Below are 22,419 nucleotides of genomic sequence, written 5' to 3'. Positions count from 1 at the left end.
GGAGATTAAACACATATACAATACCATTATTAAGGTGGATCTTATAAACCTACATCTAATCCTGAACTCAGATAATAGAGTGCCCACGGAACATTCACAAAGATTGGTCACATATATTAGCCCTTTGGAGGATAGAGTTGATTTACATCTGAACTGTAAAAGGCTATATTTTTCTCAGTAGATGCTTGGACTTTTGGCCAGGACAAAAATACATTTATGATGTTCTCTTTAAAGTCTGAAACTCCCCCGGTGACTCCCAGTGTCATTTGCTGATATAAATAAACTGTTTCCCAACATGGCTTGATCACATGGTCAGAGAGGCATTATAACCACACCCCACCCTACCAACCACATGCACCCTCATTAAGAACTTCTGTTTAAAGTACTCCTGAAGCTGAGATCCCTCACATAAATTGTGATTGTTCAATCCAGTGACAGAGGGCAATCTGTATGTATGTAAATGATGAGTCCTGGGAGCTTGCACATGGAATGTCTCCCAGATTTCCCTAAAGTTTGTCTGCCCTCTCTTTTTTTTGCTGCACTGTATCCTTTGTCTTTAAATAAAATCTGTATTCAGTATGCTCTCTAAGTATGTTCTTAGAGAATATGTATGTTCTATGAAGTCTGATGAGTTCTTTCAAATATCTAAACTTGGGAAATCTTTGCAAGTCCTCAAAGAAATACTCAAATTCCAAGAAATAGAAATAATATAACAATATTCACTTACCACACGCAATAAAGTGGAAGCTGAAAACAAGACCAAAAATGTGTCACCGCCTGGAAATATAGGCCTGTGTCACTGGCCTGGAAATATAGAAACATGTTATTAAGCAACTCTTATGTTGAAAAGAAAATCCAGGACGCACACACAAAAATGCAGAATTTCTTAACAGAAAACATGATATATCAAAAACTATGGAATACAGCAATAGCATTTATCAGAGGAAAATTCATAGCATTAAATACACATAAAATTTTAAAAGTAAGAAATTAATTAAACATGCAACTCAAAGTAGCAGACCAAGAACAAAGTAAATAGAAAAGAGAAAGAACCATCAATACGTAAAAACAGAAATCTAAGGGGCGCCTGGGTGGCGCAGTCGGTTAAGCGTCCGACTTCAGCCAGGTCACGATCTTGCGGTCCGTGAGTTCGAGCCCCGCGTCGGGCTCTGGGCTGATGGCTCAGAGCCTGGAGCCTGTTTCTGATTCTGTGTCTCCCTCTCTCTCTGCTCTTCCCCCGTTCATGCTCTGTCTCTCTCTGTCCCAAAAATAAATAAACGTTGAAAAAAAAAAAAAACAAAAAAACAGAAATCTAAGAGGTGGTGTATTTGTTTCATATGGCTGTGTTACTTTCTGTGCTTTGTGCCATAGACTTAGTGGCTTAAACACACACATTATCTCACAGTTTCTATAGGTCAGAAGTCCAGACATAGCTTAGCTGGGTCCTCAGCTCAGAATCTCACAAGGCTGCAGTCAAGGGGTAGACCAGGCCATGTTCTCATTTGAAGACTTAATTTAGGAAGAATCTACTTCTAAACTCTTGGCCTGTTGGTAGAATTCATCTCTTTGTAGTGTGTCTGGGCTGCAGGGTTGGTTCAATATTCACAAATGAATCGATGTGATGCATCACATTAATAGAAGAAAGGATAAGAACTATATGATCCTGTCAATAGATGCAGAAAGAGCATTTGACAAAATACAGCATCCTTCATAAAAACCCTCAAGAAAGTCAGGATAGAAGGAACATACCTTAATATCATAAAAGCCATATATGAAAAGCCCACAGCTAGTATCATCCTTAATGGAGAAAAACTGAGAGCTTTCCCCCTGAGATCAGGAACACAACAGGGATGTCCACTCTCACCACTGTTGTTTAATATAGTGTTGGAAGTCCTAGCCTCAGCAATCAGACAACAAAATGAAATAAAAGGCATCCAAATTGGCAAAGAAGTCAAACTTTCACTTTTCGCAGATGACATGATGCTCTACATGGAAAACCTGAAAGACTCCACCAAAAAGCTGCTAGAACTGACACATGAACTCAGCAGAGTCGCAGGACACAAAATCAATGTACAGAAATGGGTTGCATTTCTATACACCAATAATGAAGCAACTGAAAGAAAATCCATCCCATTTACGATTGCACCAAGAACCATAAAATACCTAGGAATAAACCTGACCAAAGATGTAAAAGATCTGTATGCTGAAAACTATAGAAAACTTATGAAAGAAATTGAAGAAGATACAATGAAATGGAAAAAAACTGCATGCTCATGGATTGGAAGAATAAATATTGTTCAAATGTCAATACCACCCAAAGCAATCTACACATTCAATGCAACCCCAATCAAAATTGCACCTGCATTCTTCTTAAAGCTAGAACAAACAATCCCAAAATTTGTATGGAACCAGAAAAGACCCCGAAAAGCCAAAGTAATGTTGAAAAAGAAAACCAAAGCGGGAGGCATCACAATCCCAGACTTTAGCCTGTACTATAAAGCTGTAATCATCAAGACAGTATGGTATTGGCACAAAAACAGACACATAGACCAATGGAATAGAAGAGAGAACCCAGAACTGGACCCACAAATGTATGGCCAACTAACCTTTTACAAACAGGAAAGAATATCCAATGGAATAAAGACATTCTCTTTAGCAAATGGTGCTGGGAGAACTGGACAGCAACATGCAGAAGAATAAAACTAGACCCCTTTCTTACACCGTACACAAAAATAAATTCAAAATGGATGAAAGACCTAAGTGTGAGACAGGAAACCATAAAAACCTAGAGGAGAAAACAGGAACAACCTCTTTGACCTCAGGCACAGCAATTTCTTGCTCAACAAGTCTCTGAAGGCAAGGGTAAGAAAAGCAAAAATGAACTATTGGGACCTCATCAAGATAAAAAGCTTCTGCACTGCAAAGGAAACAATCAACAAAACTAAAAGACAACTGATGGAATGGGAGAAGATATTTGCAAATGACATATTGGATAAAGGGTTAGTATCCAAAATCTATAAAGAATTTACCAAACTCAACACCAGAAAAACAATCCAGCAAAGAAATGGGCAGAAGACATGAATAGACATTTTCCAAAGAAGACATCCAGATGGCCCACAGACACACGAAAGATGCTCAACATCACTCATTATCAAGAAATACAAATCAAAACCGCCTTGAGATATCACCTCAAACCAGTCAGAGTGGCTAAAATTAACTCAGGAAGCAAGAGATGCTGGTGAGGATGTGGAGAAACGGGAATCCTCTTGCACTGTTGGTGGGAATGCGAACTGGTGCAGCTACTCTGAAAAACAGTATGGAGGTTCCTCAAAAAATTAAAAATAGAACTACCCTATGACCCAGTGATAGCACTACTAGGAATTTATCCAAAGGATACTGGAGTGCTGATTCATAGGGGCACATGTACCCCAATATTTATAGCAGTGCTTTCAACAATAGCCAAATTATGGAAAGAGCCTAAATGTCCATCAACTGATGAATGGATGAAGAAGATGTGGTTTACATACACAATGGGATACTACTTGGCAATGAGAAAGAATAAAATCCTGCCATTTTCAACAACGTGGATGGAACTGGAGGGTATTATGCTAAGTGAAATAAATCAGTGAGAGAAAGACAGATATCATATGTTTTCACTCATATGTGGAACTTGAGAAACTTAACAGAAGACCATGGGTGAGGGAAAGGTGGGGGGAAGTTACAGAGAGAGAGGGAGGCAAACCATAAGAGACTCTTAAATACAGAGAACAAATTGAGGGTTGATGGGGGGTGGGGTCAGGGGAGAGGGGAAAATGGGTGATGGGCATTGAGGAGGGCACTTGTTGGTTTGAGTGCTGGGTGTTGTATGTAAACAATGAATCACAGGAATCTATCCCCAAAACCAAGAGCACATTGTGAACACTGTATCTTAGCCAACTTGACAATAAATTATATTTAAAAAAAAAAGAATTTATCTCTTTGTCGTAGTAGAACTGAGGTTCTGGTTTTCTTTCTGGCTATTGCTTAGGGCCTCTTTCAGTTCCAAGAGGCCATTCATAGTTCTCTGCAACACGGTTATTCCCAAGTCAATTTACAATATGACTGCTTCTTCAAGGCCAGCGGAAAGGTCTCTCTCCTAATTGCTAAGATTGAAGCTATATTATATAATGAAACATAATAATATGTATAATATTCCATCACCTTTGGTAATTCTATTGGTTAGAAGCAAGACACAAGTTCTGCTTACGCTCAAGGGGAGAGGGCTATTCAAGGCTGTGACTCACTGGATACATCCTATTCCTTAGGATATGTCTGCCACAGGTAGAAAACAGGAAGTAAGTACAACAAATGAGTTAAAAATTTTATCTAAATAAGCAACTCACAAGTTAACCTGTTACTTAAAAAAGAAAACTGCACAGGACGCCTGGGTGGCTCAGTCGGTTGAGCATCTGACTTCGGCTCAGGTCATGATCTCATGGTTTGTGAGTTCGAGCCCCTCATCAGGCTCTGTGCTAACAGCTCAGAGCCTGGAACCTGCTTCAGATTCTGTGTCTCCCCCCCCCCCACCCCACCCCCCGCTTGTGCTCTTCTCTCTCTGTCTTTCAAAAATGAATAAACATTAAAAAAATTTAAAAAAAGAAGACTGCACAAATACAAATATTAGAGATTGCAAAGGAGAAATAAACATCCAAAACAAGGAAATTTTTAAAAATATGTAAGTTTCATGGGGCACCTTGGTAGCTCAGTCGTTGAAGTGTCTGACTTCAGCTCAGATCATGATCTCACTTTGTGGGTTCGAGCCCCATGTCGGGCTCTCTGCTAACAGCTCAGAACCTGAAGCCTGTTTCAGATCCTGTGTCTTCCTCTCTTTCTGTCTCTCCCCCATTCATGCTCTATCCTCTCAAAAACAAATAAACATTAAACAAAATTTTAAAAAAATTGTTTCGAAACTCATTTGTATAATCCTATGCAAATGAATATAAACATCTAGTTAAAATAAGTAATTTTCTAGGAAAATAGAATTTTTACCAAACTGACCCAAGCAGAATTAGAAAATCTACACAAACTGATTTCTATTTAAAAAAAAAAAATAGAGAAAATTATAAAAGAGCTCTTGTCATTTCCCAAAAAAGCACTAGATCCACATGGTTTCACAGAAGAATTCCAAAAAAATCTTTAAAAATTAGATGATCCCAATGCTATTTAAACTATTTCAGAGTATAGTGACACCTGGTTGGCCACCTGGGTGGCTCAGTCAGTTGACTCTTGGTTTCAACTCAGGTCATGATCTCATGGTTCATGGGATCAAGCCCTGTGTTGGGCTCTGCACTGCGCATGCGGCCTGCTTGGGATTCTCTCTCTGCCCGTCTCCCCTGCTTACATGTGCTCTCTTTCAAAATAAATAAACAAGCAAGTAAATAAATAAATAAATAAATAAATAAACAATTTAGAAAGAACTATTTCAGAGTATAGATAAGGAAAGGAGACTTATTCTTTTTATTAAAATAATATTAATCTCCAAATCCAAATGAGATTATGTAATAGAGAGCATTATAAAAATCTCACTTATAAACATCAATTTGAAAATCTTTGACAAAGTATTAGCAAGCAGATCTCAATGGCAGATAAAAGGATAATATAGAATGAATTATTTCATCTTTGTTGAGTAACAAGCCATTCAAAGACTGAGTGGCTTAAAACAATAAACAATCATTTTCCTGTGTTTGAGGAATTCAGATAATCCCAATGTGCTCAGCTGAGTAGCTCTGCTAATCTCAATGAACTAGACTCCTATGTCTAGGGGGTATCTGGAAATTTTTTGATTTAGTCACCCTTGGCTAGGGTGACTCAGCTCTGCTCTACATGCTCATTTCCCCCTAGGACTAATCTTAGACACGCCTTATTCATGACAATGGCAGAAGCATAAAGAGCAAGATCCAAGCCCATTTTGAACCTCTGCTTCCATTAAGTTTGCTAACATCCCCAATGGCCAAAGCAAGTTACAAGGCCATGCCTAGAGTCAGGAAACTGGGCAGGTAATCCCACCGGCAGTGGGAGGACTTTGAGAACTTGCAGGTTAAAGGACAGAGACATAAAGGAGAGATGACTGGGGCGCCTGGGTGGCGCAGTCGGTTAAGTGTCCGACTTCAGCCAGGTCACGATCTCGCGGTCCGTGAGTTCGAGCCCCGCGTCAGGTTCTGGGCTGATGGCTCAGAGCCTGGAGCCTGTTTCCGATTCTGTGTCTCCCTCTCTCTCTGCCCCTCCCCCGTTCATGCTCTGTCTCTCTCTGTCCCCCCCCCCAAAAAAAAAATAAATAAATAAACGTTGAAAAAAAAAAAAAAAAGGAGAGATGACTAATTAGGTCCAGATGATGCAATTTACCACACATTATGGCCAGGGGAGTCTTATTCTAGGGATACAAGAGTGGTTCCATGTTAAAAATATCAGAAAAATCAGATGATCATCCCAAAAGATAACAAGAAGTCATTTCACAAAATTCAACACCTGTTCATACATTAAAAAAAAAAAAAAACACCTCAAAATTGGCATTGATGAATGTCTTTAACATGATAAAGTGATATATACCTGAGTCTGAAGGCCAGTAGTTTATTTGATGGGGGAAATATTAGATGGTTTCATGCTAAAATAAGAAGTAAGGAGGGGCACCTGGGTGGCTCAGGCAGTTAAGCTAGGACTCTTGATTTTGGCTTAGGTCATGATCTCATGGTTGTGAGATTGAGCTCCTGTCAGGCTCCCCACTGGGTGTGGAGCCTGCTTAAGATTCTTTCTCTTCCTTGCCCTCTTCCCCTCCCTCAGTCACATGTGTGCATACATGCCCTCTGCCTCTACAGTTAGTGAATGTAATATTAAAAAATTACTCAATGTAATTAGACAAGAGAAAGCAATTAGAGGCCTTAGAATTTGAAAGGAAGAGGCAAAAGTATTTTCTTTTGCAAATGCAAGGTGTATACCTGATGAAACCAAAAGAAGCAATAGACAAACCGCTACGGCTAGCCTTTCCAAATGTTGAAATCAACTACGAAGGTCTGTAATTAAAACAGCAGGGTATGAATACATAAACAGATGAAGGGGACAACTTTTGAAAAGATGTCCTTGAAAATTTAAATGGCAGTTGAAGAAAAAAAATTTTTTTTATTGAGGTAGTGCTTTCTCTGTTCCTTCCTATATCATAACCCTCAACTGTAACTACACTTCTGAATTCTATCATGGTATTTCTGTCCTGTTTTTAAACTTCATATGAGTGCACCTGTATAGATGAAATGAACTGTACTCTTTTGTGCCTGGCTTCTTTTGCTCACCACTATGCCTTTGGGAGTTATCCGTAATGTTGCATATAGCAATAGTTCAGTCTTTATATTGCTGTGTAGTGTTACACTATATAAATATACCACATTTTATATTTTCTGCTGTTGATGGACAATTGGGTTGTTTCTAGTTATCACCAGTAAAGCAGCCGTGAACCTCTTCCTACCACTCCGCTCTCTTCCTCCTGCTCTTCCCTTTATGGCAACCCCTTCATTTGGAAAATCGTGCTGATTAAAAAAAATTGATTCTACGTGGGTTATTGTTCAAAGGAAACAAAACAGCTGCCTCCAGTGCTCTCAAGGCACAAGAAACAACGATTACAGCCATTTCCTAATATGATGTAGGACTAACATGGTTGGGAATGGTTAAAGGGCTCAAGAAGGTTAGGGTTTTAAGTGAAATGCTTTCTCGAAAAGTAGCAGCCAATGAAACTATTAAATAGTTCTTTACAGTTTTTAAAGATTAAAATGCAAACATTTTAGTCACAATGAGGCCTATCATAGGGGAATTGAAAGGGAAATGTGACGACCCCCGCCCCCCCCCCCCCCCCCCCCAAATTACACATCGGCTCTCCAGTGAGCTACTTTCCATTAAAGAATGAAATACTTTCTGGGGAAATTGGACAGGCTAAACAGCCTGTCCAATTGCCCACAGTGACATACAGGAAAAAGACAAGTCTTTATAATCAGAGGGATTAGAGCTGTAATTATGCCTCCAGATTGTGTGGTTTATGCTAATTCTGTCATCCCTCTTGGCCTGTTTCCTCCCTGAACATTCTTATAGACATCTTTTGATGGACCAGTCACTCTTTTCGCTACATAGGGTAGACCTGCTAAATCATAGGATGTACCTAATAATGAGGTTGAGAAGATTACCATATATTTCAAAGTACCAATTTACAGTCTCATCAGCAACATTTTTCAGATGCTTATTGACTGTATGGGTATTCTTTTTAGTAAATGATCTGTTTAAGTCTTTAGCCTATTTTTTTGTTTGGTAGTTTTTCATTATCAAATTGATCTGCAAGAATACTTTTTTTAATGTTTAATTTTATTGAGATATAATTGATACATAACATTGTATAAATTTAATGTATACAATGCGTCAATTTGATACATCGATATATTACAATATAATTGCCGCTGAAACATTAGCTAACACCTTTATTATGTCACAGTATTATCATTTCTTTTTTGTGGTGGGAACAATTAAGTAAGATCTAGTCACTTAGCAACATTGAAGTTTATAATACAGTATTGTCCATAATCACTGTTTTGTGCATTAGAACTCTTGGACTTATTTATCTACTGGTTGCAAGTTTGTACCCTTAAACAACACTTCCTTAATTCTTCCATGCCCTAGACCTTGGTAACCACCCTTCTACTCTCTGTTCTTACTAGTTTGGCTTTTTTAGATTCCACATATATGCTTTTTCTATCTAATTTATCTCAAATGCTATAAAATTTCATCCCTGTTGTCGCCAAGTGGCAGAATTTCCTTCTTTATCATGGCTGAACAATATTCCCATGGTGGGGGGTGGGTATCACATCTCTTATTTATCCATTAGTCTGTTGATGAGTATAAGTTGTTTTCACAGCTTGACTACTATAAATAATGCTGCAATAAACATGGGAGTGCTTATATCTCTTTGATATCCTGTTTTCATTTCCTTTGGATGCATAACCACGAGTGGAATTTCTGGACCATATGTAGTTCTATCTTTAAATTTTTGAGGAACCTCTGTGCTGTTTTCCATGCTAGCTTTACCAATTTACATTCCCACCAACAGTGTCCAAGAGTTCCTTTTCTTCTCTACATTCTCAACAATATGTATCTCTATTTTTCTTGATGACAGCCATTTTAACAGGTGTGAGGTGATATCTCATTATGGTTTAGATTTGCATTTTTTTGACGATTAGTAATGTTGAGTATCTTTTCATGTACCTGTTGACCATTGGAAGTCTTCTTTGGAAAAATGTCTATTTCATTCTTTTTCCCGTTTTTAATTGGATTTTCTTTTCCTTTCCTTTCTCTCTCCCTCTCTTCCTTCCTTTCTTTTTTTCTTCCTTCCTTCCTTCTTCCCTCCCTGTCTCTCTCTCTCTCTCCCTTCTTTCTCTCTTTCTTTCTTTCTCTATTTCTCTTTCTTTCTTTCTTTCTTTCCTCCTTTCTCCCTCTCTCTTTCCCTTTCTCTCTCTCTCTCTCTCTCTCTCTCTCTCTCTCTCTCTTTCTTTCTTCCTTTGGATTCATAGAGAGAGTGATGTGTTTTGAGCCCAAACATACCAATTTGAATCACCCCAGTGCTGTTACTTACTATCTCACCAAATGGCCCTAAACTACTCTCAATATCTCAGAACCCCAGTTTCCTTATTTATGAAACAAAAATGATAGCATCTTCTTTACTGAGTTGTTGCAAGAAAGAAATTAGATCTTATATTAATTACCTGGCATGTATTAGGTGCTCAATAAATGCCATAAGTTGTTTTAGTGTTACTGAATTGTATGAATTCTTTATACATTTTGGATATTAACCCATTATCTGATATATGGCTTGGAAACATCATCTCCTATTTTGCAAGTTATCTTTTCATTTTTTTTTTGGGGGGGGGGGGTTTGGCTGTGTAGAAGCTTTTAATTTGATTGAAACCCACTTGTTGAATTTTACTTTCGTTGTTTGTGCTTTTGGTGTCATACCTAAAAAAATCTTTGCCAAGACCAATGTTAAGAAGTTTCTTTCCTATGTTTTCATCTAGGAGTTTACAGTATTATATCTTTTGTTTAAGTCTTTAATACATTTCAAATTAATATTTGTGAATGGTGTAAGATAGGGGTCCAATTTCTTTCTTTATTTCTTTCTTTTTCTTTCTTTCTTTCTTTCTTTCTTTCTTTCTTTCTTTCTTTCTTTTCTTTTCTTTTTTCATCTTGTTATCCACTTTCCCCAACATTATTTGTTGAAGAGACTATCCTTTTTCCATTGAGTGTTCTTGACTCCCTTGTTAAATATCAATTGACCATAAATGCAAGAGTTTAGTTCTGGGCTCTCTGTTCTGTTCTTTTGGTCTATCCTTCTATTTTTATGCCAGTACCATACTGCTTTAATTTTTACAGCTTTGTGGTATAGTTTGATATCAAGAATTGTGATGCCTCTAGCTTTGTTCCTCTTTCTCATGACTGGTTTTCTACTCAGGGTCTTTTGTAGTTACATACAAATTTTAGCATTGATTTTCTATTTCTGTAAAAAATGCTGTTGGAATTTTGATAGGAATTGTGTTGAATCTATAAATGGCTTTGCATATATGGATAGATATTTTAGCAATATTAATTCTTCCAATTTATGAACATGGGATATCTTTCCATTTGTTTGTATCTTCTTTAATTTCTTTCATCAATGTCTTGTAGTTTTCATTGTATAGAATTTTCACTTCCTTCCTTAAATTTATTCCTTAGATTTATTCCAAGTACTTTTTTGTTTGTTTGAATGCTATTTTGAAGGAAATAGTTGTCTTTATTTCTTTTTCAGATGTTTTGTACAGATGCAACTAATTTCTCTGTGCTGATTTTATATCCGCCAATTCCCCTGAATTTGTTGCTTAGTTCCAGTAGCTTTTTGGTTACATCTTCAGAGTTGTTCATATTATCTGCAAATAATGGCAATTTTGCTTCCTCCTTTCTCATCTTTTGTTTATTTTTCTTGCCTAATTACTATGATTAGGACTTCCAGTATATCTTGAATAAGAGTGGTGAGAGTGAGCACGTTTGTCATGTTCCTGATCTTAGAGGAAAAGCTTTCAACTTTTCATTGTATGTATAATGTTAACTGTGGGCTTTTTTTTTTTTCAACGTTTATTTATTTTTTGGGGGACAGAGAGAGACAGAGCATGAACGGGGGAGGGGCAAAGAGAGAGGGAGACACAGAACCGGAAACAGGCTCCAGGCTCTGAGCCATCAGCCCAGAGCCTGACGCGGGGCTCGAACTCCCGGACCGCGAGATTGTGACCTGGCTGAAGTCGGACGCTTAACCGACTGTACCACCCAGGCGCCCCATGTGGGCTTGTTATATATAGGTTTTATTATGTTGAGGTATATTTCCCCTATAACCATTTCTTTGATGATTTTATTCTCATGAAATGTTGTTATATTTTGTCAAATGCTTTTCTGCATCTATTGAGATGATGATATGATTTTAATTTTTTATTCTACCAATGTGGTATATCAGATTTATTGATGTGCATATGTTGAGCCATCCTCGGATCCCAGACATAAATCCCCCTTGGTCACGGTGATTAATCCTTTCAATATGTCATTGAATTTGCTAATATTTTGTTGAGATTTTTATATTTACCAGGGATATTGGCCTATAGTTTTTTAATAATGTTTTTATTTGGCTTTGGGATCAGGATAATGTTGGCCTTGTAAAATGAATTTAGAAATGTTCCCTCCTTTTAATTTTTTGAAAGAGTATGAACATTGATGTTAATTCTTCTTTAAAATTTTTCTTTAATGTTTATTTATTTTTGACAGAGAGAGAGACAGAGCATGAGCAGGGGAGGGGCAGAGAGAGAGGGGGACACAGAATCCGAAGCAGGCTCCAGGCTCTGAGCTGTCAGCACAGAGTCCGACGCGGGGCTTGAACTCATGGACTGTGAGATCATGACCTGAGCCGAAGTCGGACGCTCAACCAACTGAGCCACCCAGGTGCCCCTTTTTTAATTAAAAAAAAAAAAAAATTTTTTTTAATGTTTATTTATTTTTGACAGAGAGAGAGGCAGAGCATGAGCAGGGGAGGGGCAGAGAGAGAGGAAGACACAGAATCCCAAGCAGGCTCCAGGCTCTGAGCTGTCAGCACAGAGCCCCAGGCAGGGCTTGAACTCACACACCGTGAGATCATGACCTGAGCCGAAGTCAGAAGCTTAACCAACTGAGCCACCCAGGCACCCCAAATGTTTGTTTATTTTTGAGAGAGAGAGAGACAGAGTGTGAGCAGGGGAGGGGCAGACAGAGAGGGGAGACACAGAATCCAAAGCAGGCTCCAGGCTCTGAGCTTTCAGCACAAAACCTGATGCAGGCCTCGAACCCACTAACTGCAAGAATGTTAATTCTTCTTTAAATGTTTGATAGAATTTGCTGGTGAAGCCATCTGATCCAGGAGTTTTCTGTGTTGGAAGGATTTTGATTAGTGACTCAATCTCCTTACTCATCATTGGTCTATTCAGATTTTCATTTCTCCCTGATTCAGTCTTGGTAGGTTGTATGTTTCTAGCAAGTGATCCATTTCTCCTAGGTTAATCAATTACTTGACATATGATTGCTCTTAGTAGTCTCTTATAATTCTTATTTTGTGTTATCAGTGTAAGGTCTCCTCTTCCATTTCTGATTTTATAATTTGAATCTTCTCTCTCTCTCTCTCTCTCTCTCTTTTTAGTTAGCCTACCTAATGGTTTGTCAATTTGTTTATTTTTTTGAAAAAGCAGATCTTAGTTTTGTTGATTTTTAACATTGTTTTTCTTGTCTTTGTTTTATTTATTTCTATTCTGATCTTTGCTATTTCCTTGCTTCTGCTAGCTGTGGCTTATTTTGTTTTGTTTTTCTAGTTCTTTCAGGTATAAAGTTAGGTTGTTTATTTGATATATATTTTCTGAATATATGCATTTATTGCTGTAACTTCCCTCTCAGAACTGCTTTTGTAGCATATCATAGGTTTTGGTATGTTGTGTTTCGATTTTTTAAAATTTTATTTTAAAAATTTACATCCAAATTAGTTAGCATATAGTGCAACGGTGATTTCAGGAGAAGATTCCTTAGTGCCCCTTACCCATTTAGCCCATCCCCCCTCCCACAACCCCTCCTGTAACCCCCAGCTTGTTCTCCATACTTATGAGTCTCTTCTGTTTTGTCCCCCTCCCTGTTTTTATATTATTTTTGTTTCCCTTCCCTTATGTTCATCTGTTTTGTCCCTTAAAGTCCTTGTATGAATGAAATCATATGATTTTTGTCTTTCTCTGACTGACTAATTTCACTTAGTGTAATACCCTCCAGTTCCAGCCACATAGTTGCAAATGGCAAGATTTCATTCTTTTTGATTCTCGAGTAATACTCCATTGTATATATATACCACATCTTCTTTATACATTCATCCATCGATGGACATTTGGGCTCTTTCCATACTTTGGCTCTTGTTGATACAATGTGCTGCTATAAACATTGGAGTGCACGTGTCCCTTCAAAACAGCACACCTGTATCCCTTGGATAAATACCTAGTAGTGCAATTGCTGGGTCGTAGGGTAGTTCTATTTTTAGCTTTTTGAGGAACTTCCATACTGTTTTCCAGACTGGCTGCACCAGCTTGCATTCCCATGTATTTCCACTTTTGTTTCCCTCTCTCTCTCTCCCTATATATATATATATATATATATATATATATGTATATATATATGTATATATATGTATATGTATATATCTTATTTTTTCTTTTGATTTCTTTGAACCATTGGTTGTTCTGGAATGTGTTATTTAACTTCCACATGTTTGTAGATTTCTCAGTTTCTTCTTGTTACTGATTTCTGGTTTCATAGCCTTGTGGTCAGAAGATACTTGGTATGATTTCAATCTTTTTAAATTTGCTAGGGCTTGTTTTGTGTCCCGTTATATGGTCTATCCTGGGGAATGTTACATGTGCACTTGAGAAGAATGTGTATTCTGTCCTTGTTGGATAGAATGTTCTACAAATGTCCATTAGGTCCATTTGGTCTAAGGTATGCTTCAAGTCCATTGTTTACTCGTTGATTTTCTGTCTGGATGATCTATCCATTGCTGAAAGTGGAGTATTGAAGTTTCCTGCTACTATTGTGTCATTGTCTATTTCTTCTTTAATCTGTTAGTGTTTGCTTAATACATTTAGGTGCTCCAATGTTAAGTTTGCATATATTTATAATTGTCATATCTTTTGGATGAATTAGCTCCTTTATCATTATGTATTGACCTTCTTTTCCTCTGATTACTATTTTTGGCTTAAAATCTGTTTTGTGTGATATAAGTGTAGCTACCCTGCTTTATTTTGGTTTCCGCTTGTATGGAATATCATTTTTCCATGCTTTCACTTTGAGCCTATGTGTGTCCTTAAAACTGAAGGGAACCTCTTATAGGCAGCATACAGTTGGATCTTGTTTTATCCATTCAGCCACTCTGTGCCCTTTTTTGACCGGGGAATTCGATCCATTTATCCATTTACATTTAGAGTTGTTATGGATATGTAAGGACTTACTAATGCTATCTTATTGATTGTTTTCTGGTTGTTTTGTGTCTATTTTGTTTCTTTCTTCACTCTGTCTCTGCCTGTCTTTGCAAATTGGTATTTTCCATGGTCGTTTGCTCTTTCTCCCCTTTGTTTAGCTTTTATGCATCTACTCTAGGTTTTTGCTTTGTGCTTACCATGAGTCTTATTGAAGTTACAATAATTGTAGTTACATCATTTTTGCCCCTAAGTCTGATGGTGGAGATCAAGTGTCAAGTAGATTAAATAGTCCAGTTTAAGCTGATGGTAATTTACCTTTGATTGTCTACAAAAGCTTCCCCCCTTTTATTTTGAGGTTATTATTTATCTCTTATATTGTGTATTTATTAATAATTACAGGAGCTACAATTATACTAATGGTTTCCCTTTTGCCCTTTGTACTATATAGTTAGGTGGTTAACACACCATCCTATTAGAATTTTCTAGGCCTGACTGTACATGAAGCTAAAGCAGTGTATTGTGTATTTTTGTATGTTTTCATGCCATTGGTTAGCATCTTTTCATTTCAGCTTAAATAACTCCTTTCAGCATTTCTTGCAAGTCAGGTCTAGTGGTAATAAAGTCCCTCAGTGAGAGCCAAAGCATGGGAGACTCTTAAAAACTGAGAACAAACTGAGGGTTGATGGGAGTGGGAGGGAGGGGAGGGTGGGTGATGGGCATTAAAGAGGGCATCTTTTGGGATGAGCACTGGGTGTTGTATGGAAACCAATTTGACAGTAAATTTCATATATTAAAAAAAATAATAAAGTCCCTCAGCTTTTTGTAAGAATTATTTTTGCATTCTGGATACAAGTTCTATGGAGGATATAAGTATTGCAAATCTCTTCCAAGTCTTTAACTTGCCTTTTTACTCTCTTAATGATACATTCTAGTGAACAGACATTGTTAATTTTAATGTGGTCTAATTTATCAATTTTTAAAAATGATTTTGCTTTTTAGGTCATGTTTAAGTAACCTTTGCCTATTCCAAAGTTATAAATGCATGCTATGCTTTCTTCTAGTTTTATTGGGTACTTTTCCTATTCAATTTATAATCCAGTTTGAATTGGTTCCTTTTGCATATTGTAACATAGAGGGAAGCAGCAGAGAAAGATTAGGAGAGGAAAGAGAAGAAAGGACAGTTGTGATGTATCTGGACTACATATTAACAGACCTACAAGTGGCCATGTGTGAGCTATGAATATCACAGTGGCAGGAATTTCCTTATTTTCTCCTTCATACTAACGTTGTATACGGGTGTACTTTGCAGGTGCCAAGAAAATCATGACTGAGTTTGAAGTGAACACTGTCCACTTGGAAAATAAGATTGTGTCTGTAGAGGAAAATCTCAAGTGTCCACCATCCATTTTGCTGCTATTTCTGCTTAATTATAGTAATGATAAAAATGGGAGTTTAAGACAAAAGTATTTGTGAATGTTCAGGTGAAGTGCTTCTAGTCCAGCTCAACTATCTTAGCTGATCATAGGGTTTGGGAACAGTCTTGTTTTAAATTTCGCTGTACAGAGCCTCTTGGGACAGGATTCTTGAGTATAGAAATGCCAATCCCTGTCATGGGAGAGGTCTGTTGTTCAGAATCATCATCCTCTGACTGAGATAGAAACCGAGCTGGACGTGCCAGGAAGGGTGACACTGAATTAAAGAGACAGCTGGGGTACTTACAAGACAGACAAGGCAAAAAAGCAAGGGCAGGCAGGGTATGAAGGGTGAGAAACATCAACACTTCAGAGTGAGGCCTCGGGAGGGCAAATATCTTAGATTTCGATGTTACAATAATTGTATCTGCAACATTTATGAACGTAAGTCCGATTGTGGAAATCAAATGTCAAGTCTCTGCAGAATTTCTGACACACCATATATGATAACTGCAGAATGTTATCTGTAATAAGAAAGAACATAGAAAATAAGTCAGTGATCTAAGTTTTCTTTTTTTTTTTCACGTTTATTTATTTTTGAGACAGAGAGAGACAGAGCATGAACGGGGGAGGGGCAGAGAGAGAGGGAGACACAGAATCAGAAGCAGGCTTCAGGCTCTGAGCCATCAGCCCAGAGCCCGACACGGGGCTTGACCTCGAATCATGAGATCATGACCTGAGCCGAAGTCAGACGCTTAACCGACTGAGTCACCCAGGTGCCCCTAAGTTTTCTAAAGACAAGTCAAACCCGGCACTATTCCTGCCCGTGGAAATTTAATTAGGCATCAGGGTGGGTTTAGGGATGGCTTCACAGCGTATCCGTACCATGAGGACTGAGGCAGGGAGATGTAGAAACCACCGGCCCCCTTCATGTTCGTTCGCCTGAGGTCCCTACAACTCTATATAGCTGTTTCATTTCCTTTCCTGGTAGATTAGCAACTAGTGCTTTAGTGTCTTCAGAGTTAGAATCTGGTCCATTTCGTTGGGAATATAGGGCCCCCGTCTTCTTCCTTCTGTCTCATTTCCCCCAATCCTCTTCTGTCTGCATGCACAGGGACCTGAGCTCAGAGGCATTCTGCTCGTCGGTTCCTCTCCTAGACTGGCCGTAGTCTGAGATACAAAATCGCTGAAGCGCTCTCCTAAGAATTTTCTAAGATTTTCACGGTACCTCTACTGGCCCTCTAACTTACCCTGGAAGATCTTTAAAGACATGCACGACTCAAACGTCTGAGCAATACAGGAACCAAAGCCTCTTCTACAGCGATCTGTCCGTGTGCGAAGGTGGCACGTTACGCACTTCAGGGGTGTCACTGCTGGAGAGTTTAGAGCTGGTGTCAGACCAGGGACACTTTGGAAGGAGCTGGAATTATCTAGACCTGATTGTGGAGGGTGGAGGAGTAGGGGTGACGGGGGTAGGGGCGGTGGATGAGGAGCTGGTGGTGGGTAGAATAGCAGGTAGTAAGCAGTTGGAGCTCTCACCAACTTCCTACCACAGAGAAATGCGATTGTGAGTATAAAAGGATTCTTCGGATCCCTGTTTTAGCCGTTTTAACCTAGGTAACTCAGAGCAAAGATTTAGCCTCCATGACTTTGGTTTTTCCAGCTTTAAAACGGTTCTATTAATGATGGCCTGTCCAACTTGGCAGCACTGTAGATAGGTGGGAGTGTAATAATGAGGGTGAAAGCTTTAAACTATTTTACCCAAGGGGCGCCTGGGTGGCTCAGTGGGTTGAGCGTCCGACTTCCGCTCAGGTCATGATCTCTCAGTTCGTGGGTTCGAGCCCCATGTCGGGCCATGTGCTGACAGAGCCTGGAGCCCGTTTCAGATTCTGTGTTTCCCTCTCTCTCTGCCCCTCTCCCACCCACACTCTGTCTCTGTCTCTCTCTGTCTCTCAAAAATAAACATTTTTAAAAAATAAAAAAAGAATAAAATATTTTACCCAAGCTAGGTTACTAACATTTGCCGCTTAGATATTATGAGGTAATATACTCTGTAATTTTGAACTTTGAACTGAATGTATGTAAGGTCCTCATGAATTACAACATATTAGTAACACTTCCCATGGTATTGTGGGATAACCTAATCAGAAATACAGGTTTAATAAAACAAACAAAAAACCTCTCCCTGGTGCACCTAGGTGAGAAAGGAAAGTAGCATTTATTGAGCATCTGATTTGGGCCATGCTTTCTCACTTTGCATCTGATTTAATCATCACAAGAGCCTGGTGAGTAAGTATTTCCCCATTTCTCAGATGAGTAACCAAAGGTACAGAGATTTTAAAACAGCAATTTTAAAAAAAATTTTAGTGAGAAATAATTGTTCTTGTTTTATTTATTTTTTAATATAATTTATTGACAAATTGGTTTCCATACAACACCCAGTGCTCATCCCAACAAGTGACCTCCTCAACACCCATCATCCACTTTCCTTTCTCCCCCACCTCCCATCAACCCACAGTTTGTTCTCAGTATTCAAGAGTCTCTTATGATTTGCCTCCCTCCCTCTCTGTAACTTTTTTTTCCCCTTCCCCTCCCCCATGGTCTTCTGTTAAGTTTCTCAAGATCCACTTATCAGTGAAAACATATGGTGTCTGTCTTTCTCTGACTGACTTATTTCACTTAGCATAATACCTTCCTGTTCCATCCATGGTAAGAGAGCAATTTAAAAATTCTGGTTCTAGAGCATCCAGTATTTCCTCTCCTATAATCACTTGTTTTCATATAAACTCCCTGATAAGGGTATCAAAAGTCACTGTCTAAAACAAACTACAAAATTATTCATTATAGACTGACCAGCTGTCACAGCAAATGGGATACAGATTTATGAATGGAAAGGATGACCTAAGGAAAATCTTGCTAGGATTTTAGATTATGGGGAATGGTAGGGACAGAATGGGGAAAGAATAGGAAGGGGCAGCCATAGAGGCTTGAGCCCCTGGTGAGGAATGGCAGAATGTTGAAAAGGTCAGAAAAGTTGGCCCGTAAGGCAGAAGGAGCATTCTGAAGAATGGCTTCCCCTCCCTTATAAACGTGGTCAAGGCTCAGCCCTCCATGGATACCTCCTGTACATGTAGAGTTTCCAAGGGCTCCTGAGATCCTGCCTCTGGAGCCCACTTCTCAGGTCTGTGACTCACCTACAATGAAGCAGAAAAGGAAGGAGACTATCAAGAAGTGTTTGTCCATCCTGAACCAGAAGTCTTCTGTACAGGAGGAAAAGAAGCCAGGAACTGCAAGAACAGCTCTTTAGGCTATAGGGAGGAAACCTTCTTCTTCACAGGGCAGGAATTATTCATGCCTAAGGGAAACCAATCACACAAGCTTTTCTCTGGAAGCTCAAGTTCATTCTCTCTCTACCCCATAGCAAAGCATAAAGATAATTAGTAAATTTGGGGTTTATATTAAGCTAACTTGGTTTTTTAATTATAATCTTTAGCACAGCAATTATTGTTATAGTTACTACATTATCATTCTTATTCTAATTTTACAGAGAGGGAAACTGGGGCTTGGTGAGGTCCAGTATCTTACCCATGATTACATATCTAGTGGAGGCCACACTTTCAACCACCTTGATTCAATGCCTCTTGGAGATTTATTCATACAATCAACGAATAAGTATTATTGAGAACTTTGGTGTTCCAGGTACAGTTCTGTGTGTGCACGTAGAGCAATGTATAAGTAAGAAAAGATCATGTAGCTCCTCACCCGATGGGGAAGAAACAGGAGAATGAAAGAGAAAAAGATGTATAATCTATGACCAAGTTGGGCCTTCAACCTAGAACTTCTGATTCTCAGCCCAGAACGACTTCACCTTAGCAAAAATCTGTCCTCCACAGTCAGGGACTATTTACTCTGTAGGGCTGGGAGATTCTTGCTAGAATTACCACACAACATGATCTTTACCAAATTTATATTGTGAACTGGCTCGTTTTTCTATGATTTAGGTATCTATCTCTACAAAAGTTAACTCAGTTAAGGCTTACCATGGGTAAAGCACTGGGAAACCATGACTAACCCTGGCATTCCAAGTCTGCTTAACCTGTGTCAGTGAGCTGATGGCACCTTGGCAAGAGGTATTGGGAATCTTCCATGCAGAGCTAATTTAAGGACATATTCTTGCTTGTAGGAACAATACGTTCATTAAAACATATCAAGTATGACATTTTTAGATATCAGGTGAAGATTGGGTGACATGAAGTCTTACGTCAAATGCCACAAAAGTTACAATGTTCTTTTTCTATGACCAGAGTGTGGAGCCGATCATTGCCCAAGAAGAGAAACATGAGGGAATTCGTTTCTTCGAAAAGAATTGATTCTAGAATGAAAAGCCAGATTGTGAAGTCTTGAGTCTAGTTTTCTATTCTGCCATATTTCAGGAGGGCATCTTAGAAACTGGATGGCATTTTTTTCAGGACTTTTCAAAGGCTTATCAAGAAGGCAAAGCCCTGAGCCTTTGGTGCTTGGGTTTACAAGGCTATCAGGGCATTTCATTTGTCACCTATTTTCTCTGATTTATCTGTTTAAAGAGAATGACTCTAAAACCATAGCAAATGAAGTAAAGAACATTCCAGGTTAAACTGCAGTTGGTTTTCAGTGTCTACTCTTCTTTCGAGGTTCCCCTTGGCAGATGCTTTCTGAAAGGCCCATTGAGTTTTGAATCTCCTTTCTGCTGGATTATTTCTAGTTAAGATTATGAAGTTTTGCAATTCTACCCAAACATTGGGTACCTGACTTACTCCTCATCCTCCCCCAGAACCTTACCCATCAAGTTTTTTCTTGGAAGCAATTTCCTTCTTCATTTAGCACGGCATAGGAAAGAATAAGTATTAGAACCTACTAGAGGCTGTGTGGTATGATGGAAAAAGAGGATTTTCCTGGGAGCCTGAGACTTTTGATTGATTACTATGTAATTCATGGCATCTTTAGCAAGCCATTTATCTGTGATTTTTAGACTTCAACAATTCTATGGTCCTTTATGACTTTAACATTCCATGGTTTCATAATGTAAATCATGAATATGGATACTAAGATCTGTTATTCTGACCTAGCATTTTGCCTGGCACATGGTGATGTGCTGAGCATATGATGGATAAATCTCACGTGATACCACTATCCACAACCCCACTGATACAGAGTCCCAGATTAATGCACCCCATGGCAAGAAGGCCATCTACTCAGCCTAGATGCCATTTGTCCTGCTCTGATGAGACAGCAGAACATTGTGTCCTCATATTCATTCTTGGCTTCAGGGTTGGTAACTGAAATCTTGGTGATACCACAGATGAGCAACCCTCTTAATCTGGCTTCTAAATGCTGCCCTTTTGTTTTTTGGAGGGAACGGACATAGAGTCAGAAGTCAGGCTGCTTTGTTCCTTGGCTTCCAGGGGAAGTAATGGCTTTTCAGAGTGTATATAGAGTGTGAAATAATGATCTTTAAAAAGTGTGGTGGAGAGGAGCCTGTTTTCAGGGCCTAGGGAAATCACCCTCTTCTTCCAATTGCTGGTGATAAGAGAGGTGAAGGAGAGAAGAACAAAACCAACATTTATTGAGTGCTTGCTGTGTGCCACACATGGGGCCAGCCACTTCTACTTGCATCGTTTCATGGAGCCCTCACAACACCCTGGTGGTGAAGCGTCCATGAAGCAGCCCGGCTGAGGTTCAAGCATAGATCAGTGTCACTAACATTCTCTTTGTTCACAATATTGCTGTTAACATAATGTTTTAGATGAAAAGTCCTGATGGTAATGAAAAGTTTCAAAAAACCCTTTCAGGACTGTTTATGGACTGAATTTATGCAGGTGTGGTAACAGATTTTTGTTAGCACCTTATTTTGGTTCCTGAGCAAAATTTATTAATATGGGGTTTAGTGGCCTCTTAGTTTCATGAGGTCCATGAACCTTGCTAGAAAATTTAAAATTTTTCACTAACCTCTTGTCAGGGAGCAAGAATTGCTGTCCCCTTCAAGATCCTTCTAGCCAGACTAAGAATCAAATTGACATGAGACAGATTAACAGGAGAAAACCAAATTTAATAGCATATCTATGGCGGATCCACACAGACATATAATATATATATATATCCCCAAACTAAGGAAATGGGGGCAAGGGTCTGGGACCTCAGAGGATAGGAATGCAATTTATGGGAAGTTTTAAAAAAAGAGTAAATATTTGGTAAACAAGTATTTGCTGGGCCACTCCGAAATAGTGGGACATGGAGAACTAGGTTCCTCCCATCTACCATACCTAGCTCTTACCATGTTGGAGTTTTATCTATGGGTGATAGCTTTCTTCCTGGAGCAGGTCCTCCATCTAAATTCTTTCAAGAGGTTGAGGGGTGCTTTTCCTGAATCTGCTGGCTTTTGATTGATTGCTTTTTAACTCAAAATAATTTTCATG

At 38.8% G+C, this 22,419-nt stretch overlaps 2 protein-coding genes across 6 annotated transcripts in view; one reads left to right on the top strand and one right to left on the bottom strand.

The window, feature by feature from the left end:
* The window catches only part of PATE2 (prostate and testis expressed 2), a 62,088-nt gene that overhangs the window by 27,131 nt on the left and 12,538 nt on the right, over positions 1-22,419 (top strand). Inside the window, exon 1 of one of the 5 annotated variants that reach the window (XM_047877863.1) lies at positions 19,582-19,666. The exons of the other annotated variants lie outside the window; for them this stretch is intronic. The gene's annotated coding sequence lies outside the window, so the exon portion shown is untranslated. Of the gene's footprint in view, positions 1-19,581; positions 19,667-22,419 lie in introns of those variants that run through there. 5 annotated transcript variants of the gene reach the window in all.
* PATE3 (prostate and testis expressed 3) lies at positions 16,367-19,210 on the bottom strand. The gene is made up of 3 exons (XM_047877865.1): positions 19,162-19,210; positions 17,218-17,340; positions 16,367-16,491 (listed from the first exon to the last, which is right to left on the bottom strand). Exons 1-3 carry the CDS (start codon positions 19,208-19,210, stop codon positions 16,367-16,369), a joined length of 297 nt encoding a protein of 98 aa, XP_047733821.1.

Source organism: Prionailurus viverrinus, chromosome D1 (assembly GCF_022837055.1).
Source record: "Prionailurus viverrinus isolate Anna chromosome D1, UM_Priviv_1.0, whole genome shotgun sequence".
Classification (NCBI taxonomy): domain Eukaryota; kingdom Metazoa; phylum Chordata; class Mammalia; order Carnivora; family Felidae; genus Prionailurus; species Prionailurus viverrinus.
Note: the sequence above shows the minus strand (reverse complement) of the source record. Positions and strands in the feature narration are given on the sequence as shown.